The sequence below is a fragment of the Hydra viridissima genome, unplaced genomic scaffold (genome assembly GCF_058129835.1).
Source record: "Hydra viridissima isolate aposymbiotic clone 2 unplaced genomic scaffold, HvirCarnegie_v1 scaffold_9, whole genome shotgun sequence".
NCBI lineage: Eukaryota > Metazoa > Cnidaria > Hydrozoa > Anthoathecata > Hydridae > Hydra > Hydra viridissima.
Window position 1 is genome coordinate 12461119 of NW_028324308.1, and position 24717 is coordinate 12485835.

Consider the following 24717-nt stretch of genomic DNA (forward strand, 5'->3'; position numbering starts at 1 on the left):
AATCTACAACTATAAGATAATTCCTATGGGAAGATTGGATGCTTTCCATAATATTTCACTTAAAAAAAGCACCCTTAAGTCAAGAGCATTTCAAATTTCAATTTAAATCACAATAAAAGATAAAACGTTAAAATAAAAAAAGCAACTTATAACGTATAAGTTTCAGTATTTTTTTCTATTTGTTTGTGGAACAGGTGGCAAATATACATTTGTTAACTTGATAGATTTATTTACTTTCTGGTAAATCAGTTGTAATTTTTTATCTTTTTGATGGATTCCGGCAGCTTTGCTTGGATTTAGTTATTAAAATTAAACTGGTCATTTCTTCTTTTGTATCTATTTAAGAGTTATTAAGCAGTTTATTTTCTATCCAAAAAAAAAATCGCTTCATGACTTAAAATGTTAAATGTAAGAAATACTTTGTTGTAGTGGTATGATTGTTATCTTTAATTTGAATAGTTATGATTCCACAATAGCATCTGATTATTGTATAAGTGTATTGGTAATAAATTCTTGGCAATAAAAGCGCATTGAATAAATCTGTATTTTTTTTATTCTCTTACCAAAAAATTTTATTAGGTCATTTTCTTGGTTTTCATAATATTAACTGAAAATTATTGCACAAATCGGGTGAAGTTTGTTGACCAACTAAAATCTGTTTTTCTTCCTTAAAAGTAGTTTTACAAGTAAGATTCCCCCTCCTCCTCCCCCCCCCCCCCCAAAAAAAAAGAAAGAAAAAATTCCCAAAGTCTGAATATTTTAATATATTTTTTATTAAGATAATTAAAATTTAATTTCTTAAAGTTAACAAAAAAAAACTTTTATATGCCAGTGGTTGACCAGTAGGGTTTGCTTGTATCTTTCCATCTCATTGTGATATTTTTGTCGGTAGTGAAAGATTGTCGCAAAAGTAAATTACGACAAAGTCATTACTTCATTAGATTTATTGAAGTAATGACTTTGTCGTAATTTACTTTTGCGAGTTTGTAAGTTTTCTATAGAAAATTTAACAAAAGTAAGTTTAAAAGTGGTCAACCAGTAATGTATGGTCAATTAATGTATTGACCCTAAACTTTTCAGTTATTTTCCTGGCTTGATACTATCATTTATCCAACTCAATGTTGAGTTATTCTCTGCAAAATAGCTTGAGTTTTGATTTTTTTTTTTTTTTTTGAAACAAATTTCTTTTGAACAACAATGATGAGCTGAAGGATGAGCGAAAGAAATTCTGAAGATCAAAAATGAAATATTTCATATCATTAAATAAAAAATGAGAGAGGGGAGGGAAAATTTATTTTTTATTTTCATTTAAAAGATAAAAAAGAAAAACAAGCATAAATATAGTTAAAAGATAAAAATAATAATAAATGAAATAGGAAATAAATACAAAGATAAAAATAATTACAAAGAATATAATAAGACTTGTTAAGAGGAAGTCCTTTAAAAATCTTCCAACAGTTTTGTGCTGCGAAATATTTGATGAAAATATGATTCAAATAGTCCATATTCCGAATTTTCGATAAATAGGGTAACACAAGATTACTCTAATAAAATCATAAATGGAATTTTAAAAATCTAAGATATGATGAATATCATCATTGTAACAAAGAAATAAACTTTTAACATCATCTCCGAATGAAGATTTTTACCACTGCTTTTTGTTGAAAACTGTTCATCTAAATTGAAATAATGCACCACATATATTTTCAAGTATATATATATATATATATATATATATATATATATATATATATATATATATATATATATATATATATATATATATATAAGTTTATTGCAGTATATATTTAAATAAAGAAAGTAATCCTTACCGTTTGTTACTATAGTCAGCGTCGCACTTTTCATAGGAACCTTGGGGAAAATATTTTGAATTTCAGAGACATACACAGTGATTTCGTATTCTGTGCCACTTTCAAGATTTGTAATATTCATATATGTAAAATTCGTTGCTCTGTAAGAGGGTTTGCCACGTGTAATGTTTGTAACACACATAACGTTATACGAAGTTGCATTTTCAATTGAATCCCATTTGATTAAAACCGATTTTGATGTAATGTAAGAAACAGTTAAGTTTAAGGGCAAAATTTTCACCTTTTCTAAAATGAATAGTATGATTTATAACTATAAAAGTTGCAACTTGTTTCAGAAAATTTTGTCCTAACACAGGAAAAAAAAAATAGGAGAACTTCTTACAAAGTCATCACTTAAATATCTTTTTTATACTATTAGTTGATTTGTATTTAATCAGTGTCTAAAGTGTAAAAGTATCCAGGGTGGAACTCAAACTAAGGGATAATTTCTAAAGTAGTGGTTTCTATGAAGTAGTGGTTTCTATGAAGTGTTATCTATGAAATATTTGACCATTGGCGTTTTTGAAAGGGATATATTTGGCTCCACTTAGCAGGAGGTTTGCAGTGAAAATTTTAAACGAACGCAAAAAGGAAAAACTGGAAGTTCTTTATTTGAATCAAATTTTTTTATTTACATTTTTATATACCACGGTACTTTAAAATAATGTAGGCATCTCTATACAATACTTAAAATCTTCAATTTATACTAAGATTTACAGTCATAAAATTTAAAAACATAGTCTGAGCTTAAATCGATGTATCGTGTTTGAAAAATGGCCCTTTTCCATTTTTAAAATTGTTTATTTATATTCAAGAACTTTTTGTTTTGTTATTTAAACGGTTAAAAGAAGATATTTTACTGGGTTTTTAAAAACTTTTTTGGGTCAATTAATTCTCATAATTCTGAAAAATCTCAACTGTACCACAGGGCTGTGGAGTCGGCTAGCAAAAGTTACGACTCCAGCTCCGACTCCACTCTTTTCCGCACATCCGAACTACAACAGTAATGGCACACAAAGATATTACTTTAGCAAGCTAGTAGCTGTTAAGTCGGAGAAATGACAATTTTGCGTTCATTTTGGATGAAAATTGTTTTAATGAAATATCAAAAATGAGCATACAGCCTGAAGTTGGAGCTATTAAATTTTTAATGGCTCCAACTCTAAAAGCCCCCAGAGAACCTTCAACTTAAACTTCACGACTCCGCAGCTCTGTGCTTTTCAGGAGCCTTTAACATCACTTACCCTCGCCCAGTTTAAAAAACAAACACGCACAAAAGAACGATGTTTCAGCGCATAACAATTTCTTATTATGCTTTTCAATGGTTATTGATTAATGACAAAACTAAAGAAATTTATACTTCTGATTTTTCAGAGGTTTTCTTTTTAGTCACGGTCGTTTTAATCTTGATACCAAACAGACATTTATAGTGCGCATGCGTCTCCGGAGATTTTTTGTTTTCCTCTCGATATTTACAATTATTTTGATTTGTACTTTGAGATACCGAAAATAGGAACACGTTTTTAAACTATTATATTTTGTTTTTTTTAGTGTTGCAAAGTTACATAAGATAGTCAAATGACAAAATATTATGGATAATTAAAAAAAAGTTTGATTCGATTGCTTTTTAACAAACTTTCAGGAGCTGTAATAAAGAGTATTATTTTTTAAATTTTATGTTTTTTCTAAACTCTTTAACTTTTTTAATTCAATTTTTGAAAGCAAGAACTAAACGGTTTCTAAAACTCTCATCTAAATTCTATTAGAAAACACTAATCTTATTAACCAGTCATTTTTTTAAGTTATCAAATAATTGGATTAAAGAAGTACGGTATCCAATCTAAAAATGTCTACTGTTGTTGCTACTAAACACATATCATGTCTTATGAAACTGTGCAGACTATGTGGAAACTATATCGGCAATGATCCAATTAACACAAAAAATATAAAGATTAGAATTGATCGGGCATTTTTCACTGAGTTAGAAGAAGACAGAATGGACACCCACCCACCTAAAATTTGCATGAAATGCTACACACACTTGAGAAATATCGAACAGCAAGGAACAACCTCTAATTTCAGTTTAAGTCAATGGCCACAAACTTGTTTCGTTGAAAGATGCATATGCTTTTTGAAAAAATCTGGTAGGAAGAAAAAAAAGCAGTGTGGAAGACCACCATTAAATGACAAAGTTGTTTGGACAAGAGAGTCAATTTTTAAAATAATGGAAAGTTTTTCTGGACTGCCTCGTTTATTTCATGATTCTATCGATGTAGCTGATAATCCACACAAAGATTTATGTTTATGCAACATTTGTAAAAGATTGTTACATAAGCCTGTATTACTTAATAATTGTCAACATTTGTTTTGTGCAACATGCATTTTTCCAAACATAATTGGAAAATTAGAAACAGAAACTAAATGCACAATATGTTCCTCTAATATAACTCTTGGTAGTATCTTAAAGGCAACATCAATGCAAACTATACTTGAGAATTTAATTATAAAATGTTGTAATAATACATGCAAAGAAAAATTTACTGCAAAAAATATAAGCTATAAAGAAGAACATGAACAAACATGCAAAGTTAGAAACAAATCACAATATAGTTCCCCATTGTCTAGCTCTTCATTGACAGTTACAGAGATATATAAAATAAATGAGAATTGTGAAATCCCTAAAGAGTTAGGCTATGCATTTGCTCACTTTGCAAAATTGAAAATGGCAAAAAACAAATCACATTCCTTTGAACTCCCTTCAGGTGGTCCGCGGGTAAGCTATTTTTACTTTTAAATTAAAATATTCAATATAAAAAAATAATAGTTTAAAGAATAGTTTATAGTTGGATAATTGGTCTTTAACAGGCTATACAGTTTAAAGTGACTTCAAAGATCTATAAAACTTCAAATAGTATAAGCCAGAAAACTATTAGAAGGCGTCAAAATCAAATACACCAATCACTTATTGAAAATGCAGGACCAGCAAAAAAAGCAAGAATAAATCAAGCAGCAATTATGCTTAATTCTTTTAGTAAAAATGATAAAATTGATATACTGAAAAAAGCAAACATCCCCCAAGTTCAGATAGGGTCAGAAGATATTGTATCACTAAAGACAGATTGTGGTTTACCTTGGGAAAAGATGAAAAAAATGATTAGGTAAGTACTTCGAGACCCGAGGATGTTAATCCGGCTCTGCACACACATATATATTTATTTATAAATATCTTTATTTCAGATTTTTCCACACAAAAAATGTCAAACTACTGTCACTTTCTAATCAGCAAAAAGTTTCAAAATATTGGTCAGGTGATGATTTGATTGTTGAAAACAAAGAATTTCTGTTTGAATTCAAAAATGAAAAAGGAACTTTTGAAATAAAAGATACTCCTACAGCATATATTAATGATTTACCATCCCATTTAATCAAGTTACTGGATGAATTAGAAAAGTAAGTTCAAAATATGTTTAAGTTTTTTGTAAATAATTTGTATAAATTCTATTCTTTGTTTTATAAATAAACAATTTCTTCTTTATTATCGTAGATATAACCAACTAACGTATGAAAAGATAAATCCTAGTGAAATACATGTAAAGGTTGGTGGCGACCATGGAGGTGGTTCATTTAAAATGAGCTATCAGATAGCTAATGTTTCTAAACCTAATTCTAAGAATAATACAACAGTTTTCAATATATTTGAGGCCAAAGACTATAGAGCAAACCTTAAAATTGGGCTCTCAAGACACATAGATGAAATTAGACAGCTTCAAACAATGAAATGGAGGTTAATAATTAAATATTTCCAAAATTTATTTGCTCTTCGATTTATAAAAATATTGTTTGAAATAAAAAAAAATTTTAAATCAATTTTAAAAATTGTAATTTTAGGGATAAGAATTTGCGAGTGTTTATGTTTGGTGATTATGTATTTCTGTGTGCTATCTATGGCATCACAGGAGCAACTGGTCAGTCTTAAGTTTTGTATTCACTAAGCTTGTATTCTAGATTAAATTACTAAAAATGAAATTGCAAAAATTATAAAAATTAAATAACTTATTTGTAAAAAGAACATAAAAGTTATGTAATTTTATTTAACAGGTCGTGATTGCTGCTTATTCTGTGAGATTACATCAAGTGAAATGCAATTGAATACTGAAGATCGGCATCGACAAATCAATTTAAGAACGCTTCAAACTTTGAAATCAGATTATAAACGATTTAAAAATGATGGAGGCAACATTAAAAATGCAAAAAAATTCAATAATGTAATTGATGAGCCATTGTTTGATGTACCAATTGAACAGGTGTGTATAAATTGTTGTCGAACTTTAAATGCATATAATATATATATATATATATATATCTTTTATAACACACCTAACTAATATGGGATTGTTTAAATCATTTTACAGATAGCAATACCAGCTCTCCACATCTCATTGGGAATATTTCTAAAATTTTTTCACATGTTAGAAACTGAATGTCATCTTCTTGATATCAAACTAGCTGGATTTCTTGCAATAAATGATAAACGCCTTGACTCAAGTGAATTTGACAAATATGTTGAAAAGCAAGTAGAGATAAACCAGTTAAAATATGCGATTGATGATATAAATAATAAAATTCTTCTTATTCAAGATACAAGTGTCATTGAAGTACTTCGTAACCCTGAAAATTCAGATTACTTGCGGTTAATGTACACAGAGAGAATTGCACTGTTAAGATCAAAGAGAATAGAAAAAGTATTTATTAAATAGTACTGGAAATAATTATTTATTTTTAGAGCATTGTTTTTTTAATTTATGGAGTGTATTATCTGGATTTTTTGTACAATATTTATATTTAATTTTTAAGGAGGCACAAATTGCAGAATGCTGTAAAGTTGAATTATTAGAAGGAATTGGGCCAATAAGAAAAGGAATTGAATCTGTTTTACAGTCGTGTGGAGTGCAACGTCAAGCATATCATAGTTGCTCATTCATAGGAAATCATGTTCATAAAATGTTGAAGGTATGGTATGAAAATATAAATCTGTATTTTCATGAAATAAAGTCTGTTAAAATTTGTTATGCATGTTATGCAGGTTTTTACAATCTCTACATTAAATTATAAATTCCAATTAACATTCCTGATCAAATATATTGCAATCCATATACGTATTTATGCATATAAAGCCTATGCATATAATAAAAACTTTTGTCACACAAATGATTTTTGTTTTGTTTTTCAGGTTGATAACATAAAAAAGTTATGTGACTCTATTCCCCTAGTAGTTTTCAATCATATAAAATATCAAGAACATCCAATTCATGTAGAGGCGATTAACATACAACGAAAATTCAATATTTTGTTTAACAACTATTCTAAGTGTCACAATGAAATGAACTCATGTCATTTATTCAGCGAAGAAAAAATCAAGAGTTTTGGTAAGTTTATTGACTATTATAAGAAGTATTTAATAAATTATTGTTTAAAGACAAATTTTTCCATTATTTATTTACATTTACTAGTTAAGTTTTTTTTGTAGAAATAGCAGTATGTGAATTAATGAAGTTTTTTCGAAGCACTTGGCCAAAAGAATCAATAACTCCCAAAATGCATATGTTAGAGAATCACATGGGAGTATTTTTGAGCACATGGGGAGTAGGTCTTGGATTATATGGAGAGCAAGGTGGTGAGAGTATACATGCAGAATTTAATAATATCGAAAGAATATACTCGAGCATGTCTGGTATACGAAAACTAGAAAGTATTATGAGAGACCATTTCATAAGAAATAACATAATGGCTAAGTCATTAAAACCGCCCATCATCCCTCGAAGAAAGAAAACTGCATAATAAATTTTATGTTTTATGTATAATAAAATGATTTTGCATAACAAAGTTGTAAAGTTTATGACAAATATATATATTTAATATGTTTGTGTAAAGTTACTTTAAGATATTGTCGAAATAAGTCAGCCATATTGTTTTACGATTAGTGAAAAAATATCGAAATATTATTCATCTTCTTAGCTGCACATCTTTATGTAAAAAAATGACTGGTAAAAATGCTGTGTTAGATATTATAGCTTAACTTTTATTCTTTCCAATGATATATAATACTATATTTCAAAAATCGATCTTCGTAGGTTTTATTAAGGAATAAAAATGGTTGTAAAATCCGCGATGAAATCTCGGTCAACTTTACAGGTAAATTAAAGCTTCAGGCGTGACATATTTTTTGTTACTTTTGATTTTTTCTAATTACAAAAACGTATGTTAATAAAAAAAAAAGTTCATTAGTGAGATTTAATACTTAAGTATCCTATATATGAAAGATTGAAAATACCTTTAAATTCTCCGTTTTCGAGGCTAGTGGAAAAACAGTTTTAAATGCACAATTTATTTTTACGTAATGCGCTTGCGCATAATAAATGTCCATTGCGAAACTACCGTGTAGTCTTAAAACCTTTTGTATGCAAAACTTTATTTTTAACTTAATTATTTCAAATCAAAATTTTCAATTGCTTCCAAAATAGTTATCACTCAGTAAAAACTCTTTTTCTATAACTAGGACTGGAATTATCATGAACTACTTTCTTTTTTTTAAATAGCAAGTTTTTAACATATTTTTATAGTTCAAATATTTGCAACGACGATCATTCAATACTAACAAAGATCAAAGATGATAGCTGATTAATTGTAAGTGGGCTTCTTATGTCTGACCAGATTCAGATAATTTATGAAAAAGCGGAACGATGTTCCGCTGAGTTTGTCTTTATGTTTACTAAGATCAGCTTATAGCACTTTTAAAAACTCCTGACCAATTTTGGCCTTTCTTTAATCACTGAAGCTAACAATTATGACGTAATATATATAATATATTTAACACACTGATAGTCTAAAGCCAAAAAAATTAGATACACAAACCACAAACCTTTTTCTTCTAAAGTGATAAAAAACAAGTCATCACTCTGTAATGAGTTATCGGAAATAAATCCGTTTATTTCAACCACAAACAATTTAATTCTATACGTGGAATTTGCGAACAAATTCTTCAGCTCGATTGAAGCGTTTGAAGTTAAGACATATTGCGTTTGATTAACGGAGCCGTTGACGCTGAACAAAACTTTATATAAAGTTGCATTTCTCACTGGATTCCAAATTAATCTCAAACTATTTTGTGTAGCGTCAATTGCAGAAATATTTGTTATATCCGGGGATGTTTCTAAAAATATAATTTGATTCTTTTGGTGCATAATGGTCCGCATAAAAAATGCAGTTAACTTTAGATTTTAAAAATGTACAAATTAACAAAAGAAATGCTTACAAAAGAAGCACCGTCAACTGGGATGACATCGGCTACCGAGGGGTGACTTTAACTACTATTTGTGATTTTATTTCCCTGTAAACTGTTTCTGTTATTATTGGGTCTGATTCTTCTAACAAACTATTGCCTAATGTATTTTTTTCTGATCTACTGATTGTAAGCGAATATAAAGATTATTTGCAGGCAAACAAAATCACAAAATGTGGCCTAATTCACCCCCACCCCCCTTTCCCCCGATGGCCGAAGTCCAAGTTGACGGCATCAAAAAACATTGAACAAAATCAACAAAATTTTTATTTTAAACCTCTAAACGTTACACTTCAGTTATTTCACCACTGAAACCTCAGCTTGCAGTCTTAAAAAGATGTAAATTAGTTTCCATTTATGAAACAAAACACTATACAAGTCTTATTACAAATGTCAAAAACAGTCTATGTAAAAACCAGTTTAATTTCAGCATATTTGTTGAGTAATCAGCTTCTTTTCTTTTTTTAGACTTAACAACCAGTTCTATATTTTCATTTGCTTCCCCATCTTGAATAACCAACAAGAACCAAAAAAAAAATGAAACTTTTATAATGCACGTAAATAGAATTTCGCTCAATTACTGTCGTATTTACAATTGTGGTCAGGGGAGTTAGCACCGCATAATTCATAATCAGTTTAAGATTTTTAACAATTACTTTATAACACTAAACTTTTCTGTATGAGTATTCCGTTATGAGCTTAGATATCATATACAGATTTTTTTGCCAGTAAAAAATGGTCATGATTGTCAAAAAACCTATACATTTTTACATACATTTTTTTTTTTTCAATATTTGGTTGGTTAACCTTTCTGCTTTATGACTGCTTCTAAACGGCACTGTAAACTTCTAATTAAAGCTTGTAACTGAGAGTAGGTTTGTATGTAATCATACGTCAGCCTTCCTTTATCGTCACCGACAACTCATTAAGTTTCTTAACTTTTATGTTCTCTTCAAACTCATTTCAAATATTCTCAATAGGGTCGATATTAAAAAAATGATAAAACAATCATCAAGTCAAATTTTTAAACGTGCATAAATGTCCATTTTAATCAAATGTTTTTCGTTAAAATGAACATTTATGCACAATAATGATCCACATTTCGTCTACTATATATATTTTTGAACAAAAAATACTTTCGCAGACAATTTTATCTTCGTATAAAATGGCTTTTAAAAGAATATTTTGAAAGCTTGTTGAAACACCAGCACTTGAAAAGTACACAAGTTAAATTATTTAGACATTTTATTAATCGAGTTTTAAATCAATAGGTCTACATCATCAGAATTTAACATTTTTCATGTCAACATTATTCAAAAAGTCTTCTTGAGTTACAAAACGAAAGACTAAAAATAACCCAGTTACTTCGGCCGGTAACCTGGGAATCAAAATTTTTTTGCCAAGTTGTCATTTAAAACAACCAGTTTAGTCTTTGTATTTTAGGTGATTATAATCGTTTTCCTGTTTAATACTTATCTTGTAATTATCCCATCGTTACAAGGTTTCAGCGTGTGTAACTTACGGAGCACAAATGTCGTCATCCGTTACATTAGCTTAATGAAAAGAATTCAATCAATCAAAATGAAACGAAGCTAACCTACTAGAATTGAACTAGAACTATAAAACTTGTGCTCTAAAATTTCTAGACTAAAAAATATATTTATTGGACCACGTGAAATCACCAAACAGTATACTAGAGCACTTATATATCGGACCGATTTTTGCTTTTCCAAAAGTTTATTTTTTGAAAAAAAGAAAAACGTCAATGCAAATAATAATGTTTAGGCTATTAAAATTTTAGCTATAAAAAATAATTTAGTAAATTAAGAGAGGAGATGGCGTTTGTCACCAACATACTCTCTAATAAAGATTAATTGTATACAAATCCGAACTGTCGATAAAAAATAATTTCAGGGACAAAAACTGAATTGTGAGCATCAGAGTACGGTACGGAAAGTATCGTGTGGTCACTAGGTCAGTCATTTTTTACGACACTAGTCAAACGATACCAATACCATTACAGAATTGGTGTCGGTATCAGAAGGTCGGATTTTTTTCTGATATCAACTTCGAAGTATCGTTGATAGTAGTATCGTACAAAAAAGACTTCTGTGACTCTGAAGCTTAGTGAACTGAACCATCAATAGTAAAATGGGCTGGACCGAACTTGAGCTGTCGATTTGGTTTTCTATTTCTTTTTCATTCTTTTTTACTCAAAAAAAACTTTCTTAACAAAATTATAAGTTTAAAAAATTTGTTCGCTTAAAAGTTTACTTATTTAAATAAATACAGTTATTCAAATAAATACTAATTTTATATTTGAAAACATATTTTTGTAAGCACAACTTTATACTAAAAGCATAACTAATTTAATTGGTCCTAATGATAAATTTTCGTATAACTAGAAAGTTAAGCCACTTATAATCTTTCGTAGAAAAGATACCTTTGCACTTAAAGATTGCGCAAGGAGCTAATTTTAGCTTATTTTCTAATGGTCTGCAACTAAAAAATAGTTAAAAATGTTCTTTATGGATTTTTTTTTTTCCATTAAATAACTTTGCTAATTATTTAGCTGGAACATCTTAATTTTTAAAATAAAACGTAAGGTCGAAGGTTAGAGGTCCAAAATTAACAAGAACGCTTATTTCCTATTCAATTTCTAAACCTTTTTTTTAATGTGAAACAGTAATAATACTACGTCATATAAATATATCATAGAAAAACATTTCTTATTTTTAAATTACTCACTATTGTTTGTATAAGCCAACAACGTTATTGGTGATGAAATGTATTTAGGTGCAATGCTTGCATGATTAATTTCTAGAACATTTACTGCAAACGCATACAGTGTCTTAGATTTCAGATTGACAACTAAAGCAGAATTGGTAGTTGAGTTTGTGAATACGGGTTTTAAATCTGGATCCATGGCAACAACCTGATAAAGGGTTGCATTAGCAAAAGGATCCCATTTGAGATAAACGCTGTTTACAAAGGTTTGTACTACACTGAAGTTGCTGATCTCTTCTTTCCCGACTAAAAAACAGTTGTTTTTTTTTAATTTTTTTTGCTTAAATTTTTGAAAAAATATTTTTCTGTTAAAAAAAGAGATTTTTTTAGAACATACAAAAAAATATAAAAAGTCACAAACCTGCATTTGATGCAAGGAAAAGCAACGAGAAAAAGCCATTGATTTTATACATAGTTATATAGTTATACTTCTAATAACCGAAATATTAAACAAAAAAAGTTCTTTAATTCTGAAATAATAAACTATTCAATTATTTTTTCGTTAAAAAACAAAGATTATAAAACTCAACCCAAGTCAATTCTTTTTGCAGATGATAATATAAAAATATGTGAATTCTTCCACTAAAAACATTTGTTTAATAGAAAATGAAAAAAAAAATGAAGCGTAAATATCTTTTTCACACGCGTACTTGAGTGTAAATTGCGATAATAGAGTCATAAAAGCCAAAAAAATAACAAAAAACAAGGAAACAATTCATGACACAACGATCTTTTAAAAACTCCGACTTTCATCATTAACATAACCACTTTATTGAGCTTGCTCGCTGTGTTGAAAAAAATAAAAAAAACAATTATAAAACCAATGATGGCGAACGTGAGGTAATAGTGGCTTTTAAATCTTCCACTTATTTCGTATTTTGTGTTATGGTTATAAACAGCATTAAATTATGCTCAACTTGTAGCAAGATATTTCAATGGATAAAACTCAAGTGCCTTGATTTTTAAAAGAATATCGAGGCTGAATAAATTTTGCAAACTTTTGTCCTTTATAACTTCAGGTTATACTTTGACATATACTATATACTTAAACACTTTAAAGCCTCTGCAAAGAAAAAGTACACTTTGTATACATTAATTCTAATTATAAAACACGAACGTCATGCTGTGGTATAACGCAAAAACTATTTTTAAGCATTGGCGTTTGGTTTTCCGGTTTTAAACGAATTTAGTTAAACGAATTTAAACGAGTAATAACGAGTAAATTACAAAGTTCTTTTAAGGAAAATCAAATTTTTGAAATTCTTAAGATAGAATTCTTTGTGCATTTTAAACAGCCAGGTTTTTTTATGGATATTTTTATATCAATTTGAAAAATTGTCAGTAAAAATTTGTTTTAATCTAATTAAATCGGTTTTAATCGAATAGCAACTCTGCTCAAGATCATTCTTGAAGGGTCCAAAGAAACAAAAGGAATTTTAGGTATTGCAATTATTTTCTGAAATCCTGTAACTTTATGTCTAAATATACAAACTATTTTAAATTAGATTTATTTTAAATATGTTATACAGAAATTTTTATTTTATTCTTTATTATTTGTTAAAACCCAAAAAACCAAACGCCAATCTTTAAATACTTTGTTAAAAAACAAGGTTTATCAAACTGCAACCCCCTCCCCCTCTGCTTTTTCTGGACCTCCCTAATTAACTTTTGAAAATAGTGTGATACATTAATGAAACAGAAGGAGGTAAAGGAATGAAACGAATTGATCTAGAGAATATTAGCGATAGACCAAAAATTTTAAAAAAGTTCCCATGAATTTCATAATAAATTTAGCGTCATGAAGAGTTCTAAAACTAGTTCTTGTGATGAGAAGAATCTTGTTAATAATTCTGACAATCAATCGCAAAAAGAGTCGAGCAATTGCTCAAAAATGAGACCAGTGCATGAAGAAAAAAAGCTTTCACTCAAGTAAGGTTGAGCATTTGTTCTTAATTTCGAGAGCACCTCTAACAGTTGCTTTTAAGTAAATCAAAAAAACTTTACATAAGAAATAAATATTGCTGCCATTTTATTTTGGCATATATTTTACCAATAATGTAAATAAACTATATTTATTGTATTAAAAATAAATATTCTGTATTTTATTTATATTTTTAACTTTAACATTTGAATGTTGATGATTCGTGTGCACGGTGCACAGGAACATGCTCTAAGACCTTGCAACACATCCCCAGAAGTTTTTTTTTTGATTATCATTAGAAAACATTTCCTCATTCAAAAAATGTAAACGACAACTTTTTTTAGTGGGGGCCTGGGGAGAAATCACATATTTTAGGGGAGTGCCCAAAAATTTTGTTGTTCAAGATAGGTTAACTAAGAGACATGGGTCATACTCAAATTTTTAGTATGTTTATACTGGTGTCGAATGAGAATGACTTGCAAAAAAGCAGGGTAATTAGACCTAAACCAACCCCGCCCCGACCCCTAACAGTCCCCTTCCTAGAACTACTTCTCCTTTAATCATAAAAATTCTTTTTTTGTTTTATCATAAACTAGATCAAAATTCATCGACAGATTTCAAATTTCATCAAAAAACCTCTTTTCGTTTAAGATTTGTAACCATGCAAAGCATAAAATTACCCCCTGAAATAACTTTAAATGGTCTTAACTTTTAAACGAAAAATTTTTTGATGTAATTTGAAATCTGTCGAAGAATTTTGATCTAGTTTAATATGAAACAAGCAAAAAATTTAGATTTTCAGAAATATTTTTGATAGATTTTTTTGAAAGTTTGAATTTCAATGTTAAAAAAACATTTTTGAAAACTTCTTTTGAAGTTTTCAAAAACGTTTTTTTAACATTGAAATTTAAAGACGGATATGTAATTTTCATTACTTTCTATTTACAGTTTTATTGAAATAAAAACGAAGCAATGCAGCCTTTAATTATTTACAATTGGTAAAAGCTAGCAGTTGCTACTTGTTAAAAGTTGCATAATAACTCCTCACACGCGTTGACATACGAACTGAAAGCATGTTTGTGGTCATTATATTGACATTTGATTGATATGACCGATATGTCATGCCAATATTATCAATCTATTTCAGAAGTTTTTATTTGAAGCATTCATTTAAAATGCCTAAATAAGCAAAAGAACATGGTGATTTTGTTAAAAAGTTTTGCATTTGCTACTTCAGGAAAGTCAAGGATTTAAGACCAATAAATAATACTGAAACATTTTATTTAAATCTAAAAATAAAAATAAAAATGACTACTCAAACCTTATCAAAACTTCTGGAAAGATTATTAAATAAATTTTAAGATAATTTTAAAGAAAGATTATTCAGCGGATAACTCTGACCTTCCAAACATGCTTAGTTCGAAATGTAGAAAAATGCTTGCAGGGACTGATCCTTACTTCACTATGCGGCCGTGTTATGAAGGTAATTATAACTATATTGATGTTTAATTTACTTTAGTTAAAATTTAGTTACGTTACTTTGATTATTACAGTTGCTATACATATGCTATAAAACTTAGACCTGAATACCAGAGTTATCAGAGGGAGAAAATGTGAATGTTTTATTTTTGAAAATGGGCCCAAATCAAAAGTGGAATAAATATTGGCCCCTATGGTTAAATGTGTCGGGAAAACTTGTTTACCAAGGCGCTAAAGATGTTTCAAATAAAACTGCAGAAAGACTAATTTGTCAAGATTCCCATGCCCAAGTGGGACAAGGAATTCCACATCCTAGTACGAAATTAGAAAGACAAAAGAATTTGACTCCCATTGTAAAATCAACATCCGCAACAACGCAAGGAAAAGTTCTGTCCAGTTCTATCAAAGATTTCATTCAATTTGTATGATTCATTTTGATTTTTTATTGACGTATAGTTGGTAGAAAAAGATACTCCTATTATGTATTGCAATGACATTGAAGAGCTTGTAGTAATGGTACTTCATCATAGAAGTCAAGGAGCAAATGATGCTGATATCAAATTAGGCGTAGATGGAGGGCAGGGATTCCTTAAAGTTACACTGTCAATAACCCTAAAACCAGAATTAAAAAGTAATAAAGTTTCAGAGAAACTAAGCAAGTGTGACAGATGTGCGTACAAATATTATAAAAATTCAAGTGTCCACAAAACTATTATATTGGCCATTTTGCCTTCATTAAACGAAAAATACCATAATTTGCCTTTAATTTTGGATAAATTAAACATTTCATCCTTAGATTACTCAGCATCTGAAGATCTAAAGGTTTTGCTTCAAATGATTGGAAAAAAAGCTCCAACATCAAAGCACCCTTGTCCGTATTGCATGACATCATCTCCTAACTTTCAAAAAGCTGGTCATTATACTCTAGAAAAAATTGGAAAATGCATGATTGGGGACAGGTCTTATTTACAGACGAGTCAAGGTTTTTTAGAACCTTTTGTGGTATCTTTTGCACCGTACATCGGAGATGGATTCCTTCTTATGCAGGTTAATGCTTGACCACATACGGCACATATTGTTATTGAATACTTAAATAATGTTAGTATTCAAGTTTTGGAGTGGCTAGCTTGCAGTCCAGATATGAAGCCAATAGAGGATCCTTGGGGCATAATTGGACGCCGTATTAGAAGTCAACAGCCTAGACGAGCTGCGACAATGCCTTATCTACGTGTGGGAAGATATCCCTCAAGAAACAATAAGATCTCTAATTGAAAGTATGCCACGGCGCTGTTAGGCTGTAATAACATCAAGAGATGGTAAAACTAGTTATTGATAAGTCAAAAATGTTTCAATTTAAGGTGTATAATTATGCATTACAATAATAATCGTTTTACTTTTTTACAAATGGGATGATATAAAATTCATTCATACCGAATATTGAAAAATTTTGGAAGCATTCTGGCATTGCTGTTATGTCTGTATGACGTTGCTGCAATCCGAGCCGGGAATTCCAAAGTAAAGCTGAATAAATTTTGCAATACGAAAATCAAAAAAAACCGACAATACAAAACTAGGAAAAATTTCTTTTTTTTTCAGACGTAGCAGCCAATGCCAGAATGCTTCCAAAAATTTTCAATATTCGGTATGAATGAATTTTATATCATCTCATTTGTCTTTCTGCATGGGTTTGCATGGGATTGAAAAAAAAAAACAAAAACAAAGTGTAGTTGCGTCATTGTGTAATTCATTGTGCACAATGAATATGTAGTTCAATTACTATATATGGCTCGTTGTGCATAATTCATTGTGCACAATGAATTTAGAAATGATATTTAAATTGTTAAAGCGGATGAACGTTATGAGAAAATATACAGCAGATATAGAATTTAGTTGTCTTGATATTACAAGCTATTTCGGCAATGAGCATTGTTATAAAGTTCGCGGATTTGGTGTCGCAGTACGATGGTTCAGGTGAATTTTCAGAATGAATACAGAAGTTGGAACTGGTAGCAAAACTTCAAAAAGTTGACGAGCTGAATGTGGTGCTCCCCTTATTTCTTTCTGGCGGGGCGTTTGCCGTTTATCAAGGACTCAGTGATGAGATAAAAGAAGACTACAATGAAGTGAAAAATGCACTGACTACTGCCTTCTCTGCTTCTCCGCTAACAGCATACGAAGAGTTCGTAAATCGCCGTCTTAAGGAAAACGAGTCCGTTGACGTATATCTCGCAGAATTAACAAGGCTGAGCAAGCTGATATCGTCTCACGTAAGCGAAGAGTGGATAAGGTGCGCATTTATTCTCGGATTACCTGACGAAGCAAGAAAACAGCTCCAAACAGCACTCTCGATATCAACAATGTCGCTGCACCAGATCGCTGAAAAAGCAAGAAGTTTGGTAATCTTGCGTTGTAAAGAATCGTGTCTTGTTAGTCGCGTGAATCTTGGTGCTATTGGTCCAAGAAAGATTCCTAAAGGAAGCGGAAAAAAGACCATGACTTGCTACCGATGCGGTGAGGAGGGACATATCAGTCAAAATTGCAGCGAAGGAATTGAGAAGAAAAAGTGCTTTGTGTGTGGAATGGACAACCACCTGGCCCTGAACTGTTATAAAAAGTGTACGAACTCAAAAAACATGGAAGGGAAGCCAATCGTCTATGCGCGAGCGGCTTCCCACGAAATATAAAACCACCAACTCTCTGCGTTTATGTCAATGGAAGAAAAATAAAAGCATTGTTGGATACTGGATGCTCCAAATCAATTTTAAGTCGGGATATCGTAAACGCAAAAAATGTCAAACACGCAAGACAAAAGGTCGTGATGATGAATGGAAAGTCAATTGAAGTAAAACACCAGATTGTTGTTAATCTTACTATAAATAACACTACCATCGATTTGGAATGCCTGGTTGCCAACATTGTCCCCGAATATCAAATGCTACTTGGTATGGACGCAATACGACGGCTTGGAGGTGTCCAAGTTGGGAGAGACGGCGAAACCATAAACTTCAATGTGGAAAAACTAGCTATCAGTGCTACTGCAGTCTCTCAAGAAAAAACGAATGAAGTATCCTCGCCTACTATTCAAAAGCTGATTGACAAAGACTTCGTAGCAGAATTCAAAAATGGCAGCTGGAGCGTGTCTTGGAAGTGGCTGATAGAACCACCAACTTTGACAAACAAAATTCCTAACTATCATATCTCTGATGACGTTAAAAGTGATTATGCAAAGGAAATAAGTGAATGGATAGCACAAGGATGGCTGAAACCATTTGAAGGGAGATGTAATGGCATCATTCCGTTGATGGCAGTAATTCAACGAAACAAATTAAAAGTACGTCCGGTGATGGACTACCGGGAGCTGAATCAATTTGTATCCAGTCATACTGCAGATGGCGACGTTTGCAGTACCAAACTTCGCAACTGGAGAAAGTTGGGAGAAAATCTTGAAATAATCGATTTAAAGAAAGCGTATCTGCAGGTTCATGTCGACGAAGCACTGTAGAAATATCAAGTCGTGGAATATGAAGGGGAGCGTTACTGTCTAACAAGATTGGGTTTTGGTTCAAAAGTGGCGCCCAGAATAATGACTAAAATTTTAAAAAAGGTATTATCCTTAGACAAAGTTGTCGAGGCTGGGACGGACTCATTTATTGATGATATCATTGTCAATAATAACATAGTGTCAAGTTGCAGAGTTCGAGAACTCTTGGAAAAATATGGCTTGGATTCTAAGTTGCCAGAAAAACTTGTCGTGTGCTTGGATTGCGAGTGTACAAACAATGCAACCAAGTCCGTTGGAAACGTGACAACACACCTAAAGTTCCTGAAGGAAAAATGACACGTCGGCAAATCTTTTCTTGGTGCGAACAGCTGACCGGACATTTTCCAATAGCAAATTGTTTGCGCCCTTCGTGCAGCTATCTAAAAAGGGTTTCGAGTAGTTGTGGATGGGACTCTTTAGTGGACGAACGCATTGTCAAATTAGTAAACAGTTTAAATGAAAGACTTACAAAAGAAGATCCCGTTCATGGGTCATGGAACGTCAAAAACACTTCCGAAGCAACAGTGTGGTACGATGCAAGCAGCTTAGCCGTTGGCATAGTGTTGGAAGTGGCTGGGGAAATAGTAGAAGACTGTTCGTGGCTGAGAAAACAAGATGATACGGCTCACATTAACCTTGCAGAGTTAGAAGCCGTGATAAAAGGAATAAATCTAGCAACAAAATGGGGATTCGAATGTATTACCATAAAGTGTGATTCGGTTACTGTTGCCGGCTGGTTGAACTCCTTAATTATCGGTGACAAACCCGTTCGAGTACACGGTCTTGGAGAACCACTTGTCCGTCGCCGGTTGTCGTTAATTGAAGACCTTGTGAAGGAGTGCGGTATAAAATTAAAACTTTTTCTGGTAAAGTCAGCAGAAAATAAAGCCGATGCTCTTACGAGAGTACCGCAAAACTGGCTGCATTTAAACCATTCTGCAATGACAGCAAATGTTGTACCGCCTGATGTGAAGTCATTTCATAATCTTCATCACTTTGGAGTCAATCGAACCCTTTATCTGATGAAACAGACATATCCGAAGGAGAAGGTTAGTAGAAAAGACGTTGAATCAGTCGTGAAAAGTTGCGAAAGATGTTTATCGGTGGATCCTGCGCCAATTAAGTGGGAAGAAGGAAATCTTGAATTTGGAAAGAGTTTAGCTATCGATGTAACGCACTATAAATCAGAGAATTATTTGTCTATTATTGACTGTGGAAAAAGAAGCAAGTTTGCAATTTGGAGAAAGCTACAGAACGAGAAAGAAACAACAGTGTGTTTCCATTTAGAAGAAATATTTCGAGAAAGAGGACCACCATGGCAAGTTCTACTTGACAACAGCAAGACCTTTCGCTCAAAACTCGTTAGTGAATTATGCGCAGAATGGGGAGTGTCCATCCTGTTTCGTTGCGCTCACAGGCCATCAGGGAACGGAATTGTTGAACGTCATCACCGCACTATCAAGCGAATGGCAGCCAGAAGTGGCAAAGATCCGCTAAAAATGGTATATTGATATAACCGGGCTCCCAGGAAAAATGGCGAGGAAACATCGCTCCCCTACAAAGCTATATTTTCTTATGAGTGGAAACCACACACAATTTCTGCCAAAACCAACGAAGAAGTTCTCCACAATTATTTTCAAGGACAAGAAGTATTTGTAAAACCACCTGACTCGAAATGTACGAGCGAATGGAACAGAGGAAAAGTTACAGATGAAGGACGAGGAGTTTCGGTAGAAATCAATGGATTGCCGAGACACATGTCGGACGTCCGTCCTGTTCCCATCGCAGCCGATTTGCCTACTAGAGGATCGGAAGAACCTATTGCGGACAACCTGAATCACCGAAAATCGATGCGAATGCGGAAGTTTCCGAATAGATATGCAGACTTTGTGATCTAGAGATCAAGGGGTGTTGTAGTTGCGTCATTGTGTAATTCATTGTGCACAATGAATATGTAGTTCAATTACTATATATGGCTCGTTGTGCATAATTCATTGTGCACAATAAATTTAGAAATGATATTTAAATTGTAAAAGCGGATGAACGTTATGAGAAAATATACAACAGATATAGAATTTAGTTGTCTTGATATTACACAAAGAAGAGAAGCACATCTTGATTTGTGGACCTTTTTCGCAGTCGAATCTTAAATAAAATTACCGAGAAGCAATGCTTCAGACATTTTTTTAGAATCTTCTACAAGAATTAGGCGGTGTTGTGTAGTTGGTATTTGAGGTTGTACTTCTTCCATATTTTTATATTTTACCAATTAAAAAAAAAAAATTTATTACATGTAAGTAGTAAACACAATCATAAATTACTTTGATACATAAAACTCATAAATAAGTCTTAAAGTCATACGAAACATATAAATAAAAGTTTTTTTACAAACTTTCTTGTATATTTCAAAAATATCAAAAATATCAAAAAACAGTCATTAAAACATATTTATAAATGTTATTGTTTAAGAACTTCTAAAATCGTAAACCAGGCAGCGTTTATCCTGTTCACTGATGGTGAACAGAATAACCACTCAGTTATTTGGGTGGGTTGGGGGTCAAACATCAAATGATCTAAAACTTGGTTCACATTCATATTTTGCCAAAAGAAACAAGATACATTCTTTAAAAAAATGCTGTTAGTAAGAGCCCTTTTTTATTTTTTTTCTTTGTTTGCATGATGTATAAATATTCTAATAAACATATTTTTACTATTTTATTACAGATTTTTGACCGAAAAACCAATATGTACAAAAAAGTTATTACGAAAGCACCGTATAAGGTTTTTGTGAAAACCCCCTCATTGTGTAAAGTCACCCGGTTATTAAGCGTCTGCATATTGAAACCCTGTGTGAATCCCTGTTTCCTTTGTAATTTCTTATCACGATACGATAAGATATCGGAATGTGCGTATCGTAGATTTTTCTATTACGATAATATCGTACCCAAAAAATTTGTACGATAAAGTTTCGATATTTATCGATTCATTACGATGTTTATCGTTTAGTTACAATAAATATTGTAACTCATTGCGATATTTTTAACTTTTTGCGACAAAAGAAATAATCTTTTTAAAAACCTAAATAACTGTAATAAAATTACTGAAAAATGTACTATTTCATTTAAAAAAAGAAATAAAACTTTATTTGTAATTTTGATTTTCTAATTTATTTGAGACTTTAGCTCAAACAAAAAACAGTTAAAAACAAAAAATAACAATGTTTTACTTGATAAATTGTTGACTTGACATGCTAAACATGTTAAGGTTTGTGCTTGTGATTTTATTTAAGAAAAAGATTAAAATTTAATCTCAAAGACTTGGTTTAATAAAATCACTAAACCATCAAATGGCAAGTTTTATAAACTCTAAGCAGTGAAGTATACCAATGTCACCACTAAGCCAATTTAAATTGGTCATCCATTTCAACTGCTGGTGTAAGAGTCGAAGTAGGAGGTGCCTGACTTAAAACAGCTGAATTCTGAGAGTCATTGGTAGAAACCTCTTTAAACAAATCTTCTTCTTTTTCATTCTGACTGGTTAGAAGCCATCTTTTGATCTGGACCTTAGGGTAGTTTTGCTGAATGTAGAACAATTTTTCAACTTGTTGAGGCTTTAATTTTATTCTTTTATAAAAGAAAATTGCAACACCGACACTGAAGGCTCTTTCTGAAGATGCTGGGGAAGCAGGTACACATAGTCATTTTTTGGCAGCTTGAGCAAGGAGAGGAAAATTGTATCTATTTGCTCTCCAAAAATCCAGCACGTCAACATCAGCAACCCCTGGGAGTTTTCGAAATATTTCCTATGACCTTTTTCCGTGACAATGTCCGACTTCAGAGGTGGAGCCGGACCAGAATAGGAAGTCATAAGTGAAGTAGTTTCTCCCATTCCAACATTATAGAAAGGATCATGTTCTGAAACTTGACCTTGGATTTCAGCATGTGAAAAAGGTTTTGACAGCCAGTGTTTGGTAAACGAACATCAAAGTTTTTCACTAATTTTTGGTGAAACGTTTCTGCTGTTGGTGATGCCCCACCAGCCTTGATGAAATTGAGGCATTTGTACCTCAGTGTGTAAATATGTGAGATAACGAGATGAATGCTTACTTCTTTGTCAGCAGAGAAACTTTTTTGAAATCTCAGCAACTCTGCTCAGAATAGACAAAATTTCATCATAAAGATTGAATTCATCTTCTGAAGGAATGACTGGAGCTAGTTTGTTGTCGTCTTTTCCAGGAATGTCTCTAATGGAGCTGAGGACACGACGCATTTTTGCAATGCTTTCCAAGGTCATAAAAGTTGAATTCCAGCGTGTTTTCACGGGAGTGATGATTTTCACAAATTTCATAAAGCAACTGGATAAGCCAGATACATTTATTACGTTAAAAATTGCTAGTAGCATCCTAAAACGTTTGGAAGGAGCCAGAATAAAAGTTTAGATTTAAAAACATGCACTGATACAGTGTCCGACAAAAAAAAAGCTTAGATAGACATGCAGGAGAACTCAACTAAATTTCTACAACTGATATAGAAAGAAATAAACAAAAAAATTTTATTTGGTGCATTGATTCTTAGATAGCAAAAAAAACAAGAAAAAAATGACGAAAATTTGAGAATTTTTATTGAAATTACGAAATAGACCAAACTAATACTTTGTGGTGAAGCCACGGCTTTTGATCACTTCCTTGCACCGATGAGGCATACTCTCAACAAGTGATTGTAAGAGTTTCCCAGAAATGTTCTTCCATTGATTTTGAAGAATTTGAAACAACTCTTCTTCATTTTTTGGAGCTCTTGTCTTGATTCCATGATCCAATATACTCCAGAGATTCTCGATAGAGTTCAGATCAGGACTTTGAGCTGGCCAAGAAAGAACCACTAATTTTTTGTTCTTCAAATAATTTTTCACATTGTTTGCCGTATGTTTCGGGTCATTATCTTGCTGAAAGACCCAACTTTTATCTTTAAAGATCTCATTTGCATTAGGTATCAGTTGATGAATTAAGATTTGTTTGTACATTTTACTTTCCATAATACCAGGAATTTTATACAAACGACCAACACCCAATGAAGTAAAACATCCCCATACATTCACTTTTTTATCGTGCTTTACTGTTGGCTGTGTTACTAATGGATTGTAACGTTCATTATGTAACCGCCAAACACGCGACCGTCCACTGAAGCGTAAACAAAATGGTGACTCATCACTCCATAAAACATTTTTCCATTGTTCGATTGTCCAATTCTGATACTGCTTTGCCCATTGAATTTTTTTTTTTCCGGTTACTTTCAGAAATTAATGGTTTTTTAACGCTCCATTAAGATTTAAATTTCCCAATAGAATGGATCGTTCGAAGAATCGTCCGTTCGTCAACATCCAGTTTAAAATTTCTCTTTATTTCGGCCGCTGTTATCTTTCTATTCTTTCGAACCTCTCTTATTATTAATCTGTCCTCTCTGGAAGTTGTTTTGAGCCTTCTTCCGCTCCCTTCTTTGCGTTTAAAACTTCCCGTCAAATAATATTTGAACAAAAATCTTCGAATTGTAGTGCACCATCGATTCAATTTTTTTCCAATTTCATGGTCAGTGTATCCACTTTCATGCCATGCCACAATTTGGCCCTTTTTAAACTCAGTGAGTTGTTTTCTTATATTTTTTTGAGTTGTCTGGCGCATTGTTCGACTTGGGTGCTTTGATAGAAAAAGCAACAATTGAAGCAAGAAAAATAATTTAGGATTACGTTTTCGCTCACAATTAATATTTTTTTTCACAACTCGCCA

At 31.6% G+C, this 24717-nt stretch overlaps 3 protein-coding genes across 6 annotated transcripts; 2 read left to right on the top strand and 1 right to left on the bottom strand.

The window, feature by feature from the left end:
* Positions 1-1318: 1318 nt before the first annotated feature.
* On the bottom strand, positions 1319-12481 carry LOC145185799 (collagen alpha-1(XII) chain-like). Its single transcript, XM_090098498.1, has 5 exons — positions 12359-12481; positions 11959-12243; positions 8791-9081; positions 1833-2117; positions 1319-1676 (listed from the first exon to the last, which is right to left on the bottom strand). The coding sequence occupies exons 1-5, from the start codon at positions 12408-12410 to the stop codon at positions 1576-1578; spliced, it is 1014 nt and encodes a 337-aa protein (XP_089954624.1). The 5' UTR covers positions 12411-12481; the 3' UTR covers positions 1319-1575.
* LOC149884107 (uncharacterized) lies at positions 3289-7939 on the top strand. Of its 4 annotated transcripts, XM_090098496.1 has the most exons (10): positions 3298-4644; positions 4737-5029; positions 5109-5321; positions 5416-5655; positions 5760-5836; positions 5970-6175; positions 6284-6613; positions 6726-6881; positions 7102-7297; positions 7399-7939. In XM_090098496.1, the coding sequence occupies exons 1-10, from the start codon at positions 3718-3720 to the stop codon at positions 7707-7709; spliced, it is 2949 nt and encodes a 982-aa protein (XP_089954622.1). In that variant the 5' UTR covers positions 3298-3717; the 3' UTR covers positions 7710-7939. The 4 variants fall into 4 exon arrangements, 2 of the variants coding, with proteins under 2 accessions (XP_089954622.1, XP_089954623.1); XR_016455870.1 differs by lacking the exon at positions 7399-7939 and having other exon boundaries at positions 3290-4644; positions 6510-6613; positions 7102-7233; XM_090098497.1 differs by lacking the exons at positions 3298-4644; positions 4737-5029 and having other exon boundaries at positions 5273-5321; positions 5416-5486; positions 5573-5655.
* Positions 12482-17978: 5497 nt separating the features above from the next.
* On the top strand, positions 17979-21410 carry LOC145188707 (uncharacterized). Its single transcript, XM_090098439.1, has 2 exons — positions 17979-20593; positions 21373-21410. Exon 1 carries the CDS (start codon positions 19232-19234, stop codon positions 20447-20449), a length of 1218 nt encoding a protein of 405 aa, XP_089954565.1. The 5' UTR covers positions 17979-19231; the 3' UTR covers positions 20450-20593; positions 21373-21410.
* Positions 21411-24717: the final 3307 nt, after the last annotated feature.

Bases quoted from the DNA above. Each gene is read 5' to 3' on its own strand.
- LOC145188707 (XM_090098439.1), top strand. From the start codon at position 19,232: ATGACACGTCGGCAAATCTTTTCTTGGTGCGAACAGCTGACCGGACAT.
- LOC149884107 (XM_090098496.1), top strand. From the start codon at position 3,718: ATGTCTACTGTTGTTGCTACTAAACACATATCATGTCTTATGAAACTG. The intron at 4,645-4,736 runs GTAAGCTATTTT...GGTCTTTAACAG, and splicing joins TCCCTTCAGGTGGTCCGCGG to GCTATACAGTTTAAAGTGAC. The intron at 5,837-5,969 runs GTCAGTCTTAAG...TTTATTTAACAG, and splicing joins TGGCATCACAGGAGCAACTG to GTCGTGATTGCTGCTTATTC.
- LOC145185799 (XM_090098498.1), bottom strand. From the start codon at position 12,410: ATGTATAAAATCAATGGCTTTTTCTCGTTGCTTTTCCTTGCATCAAAT. The intron at 12,244-12,358 runs GTTTGTGACTTT...ACTGTTTTTTAG, and splicing joins TTTCCTTGCATCAAATGCAG to TCGGGAAAGAAGAGATCAGC. The intron at 9,082-11,958 runs GTGAGTAATTTA...TTATATTTTTAG, and splicing joins GTTGGCTTATACAAACAATA to AAACATCCCCGGATATAACA.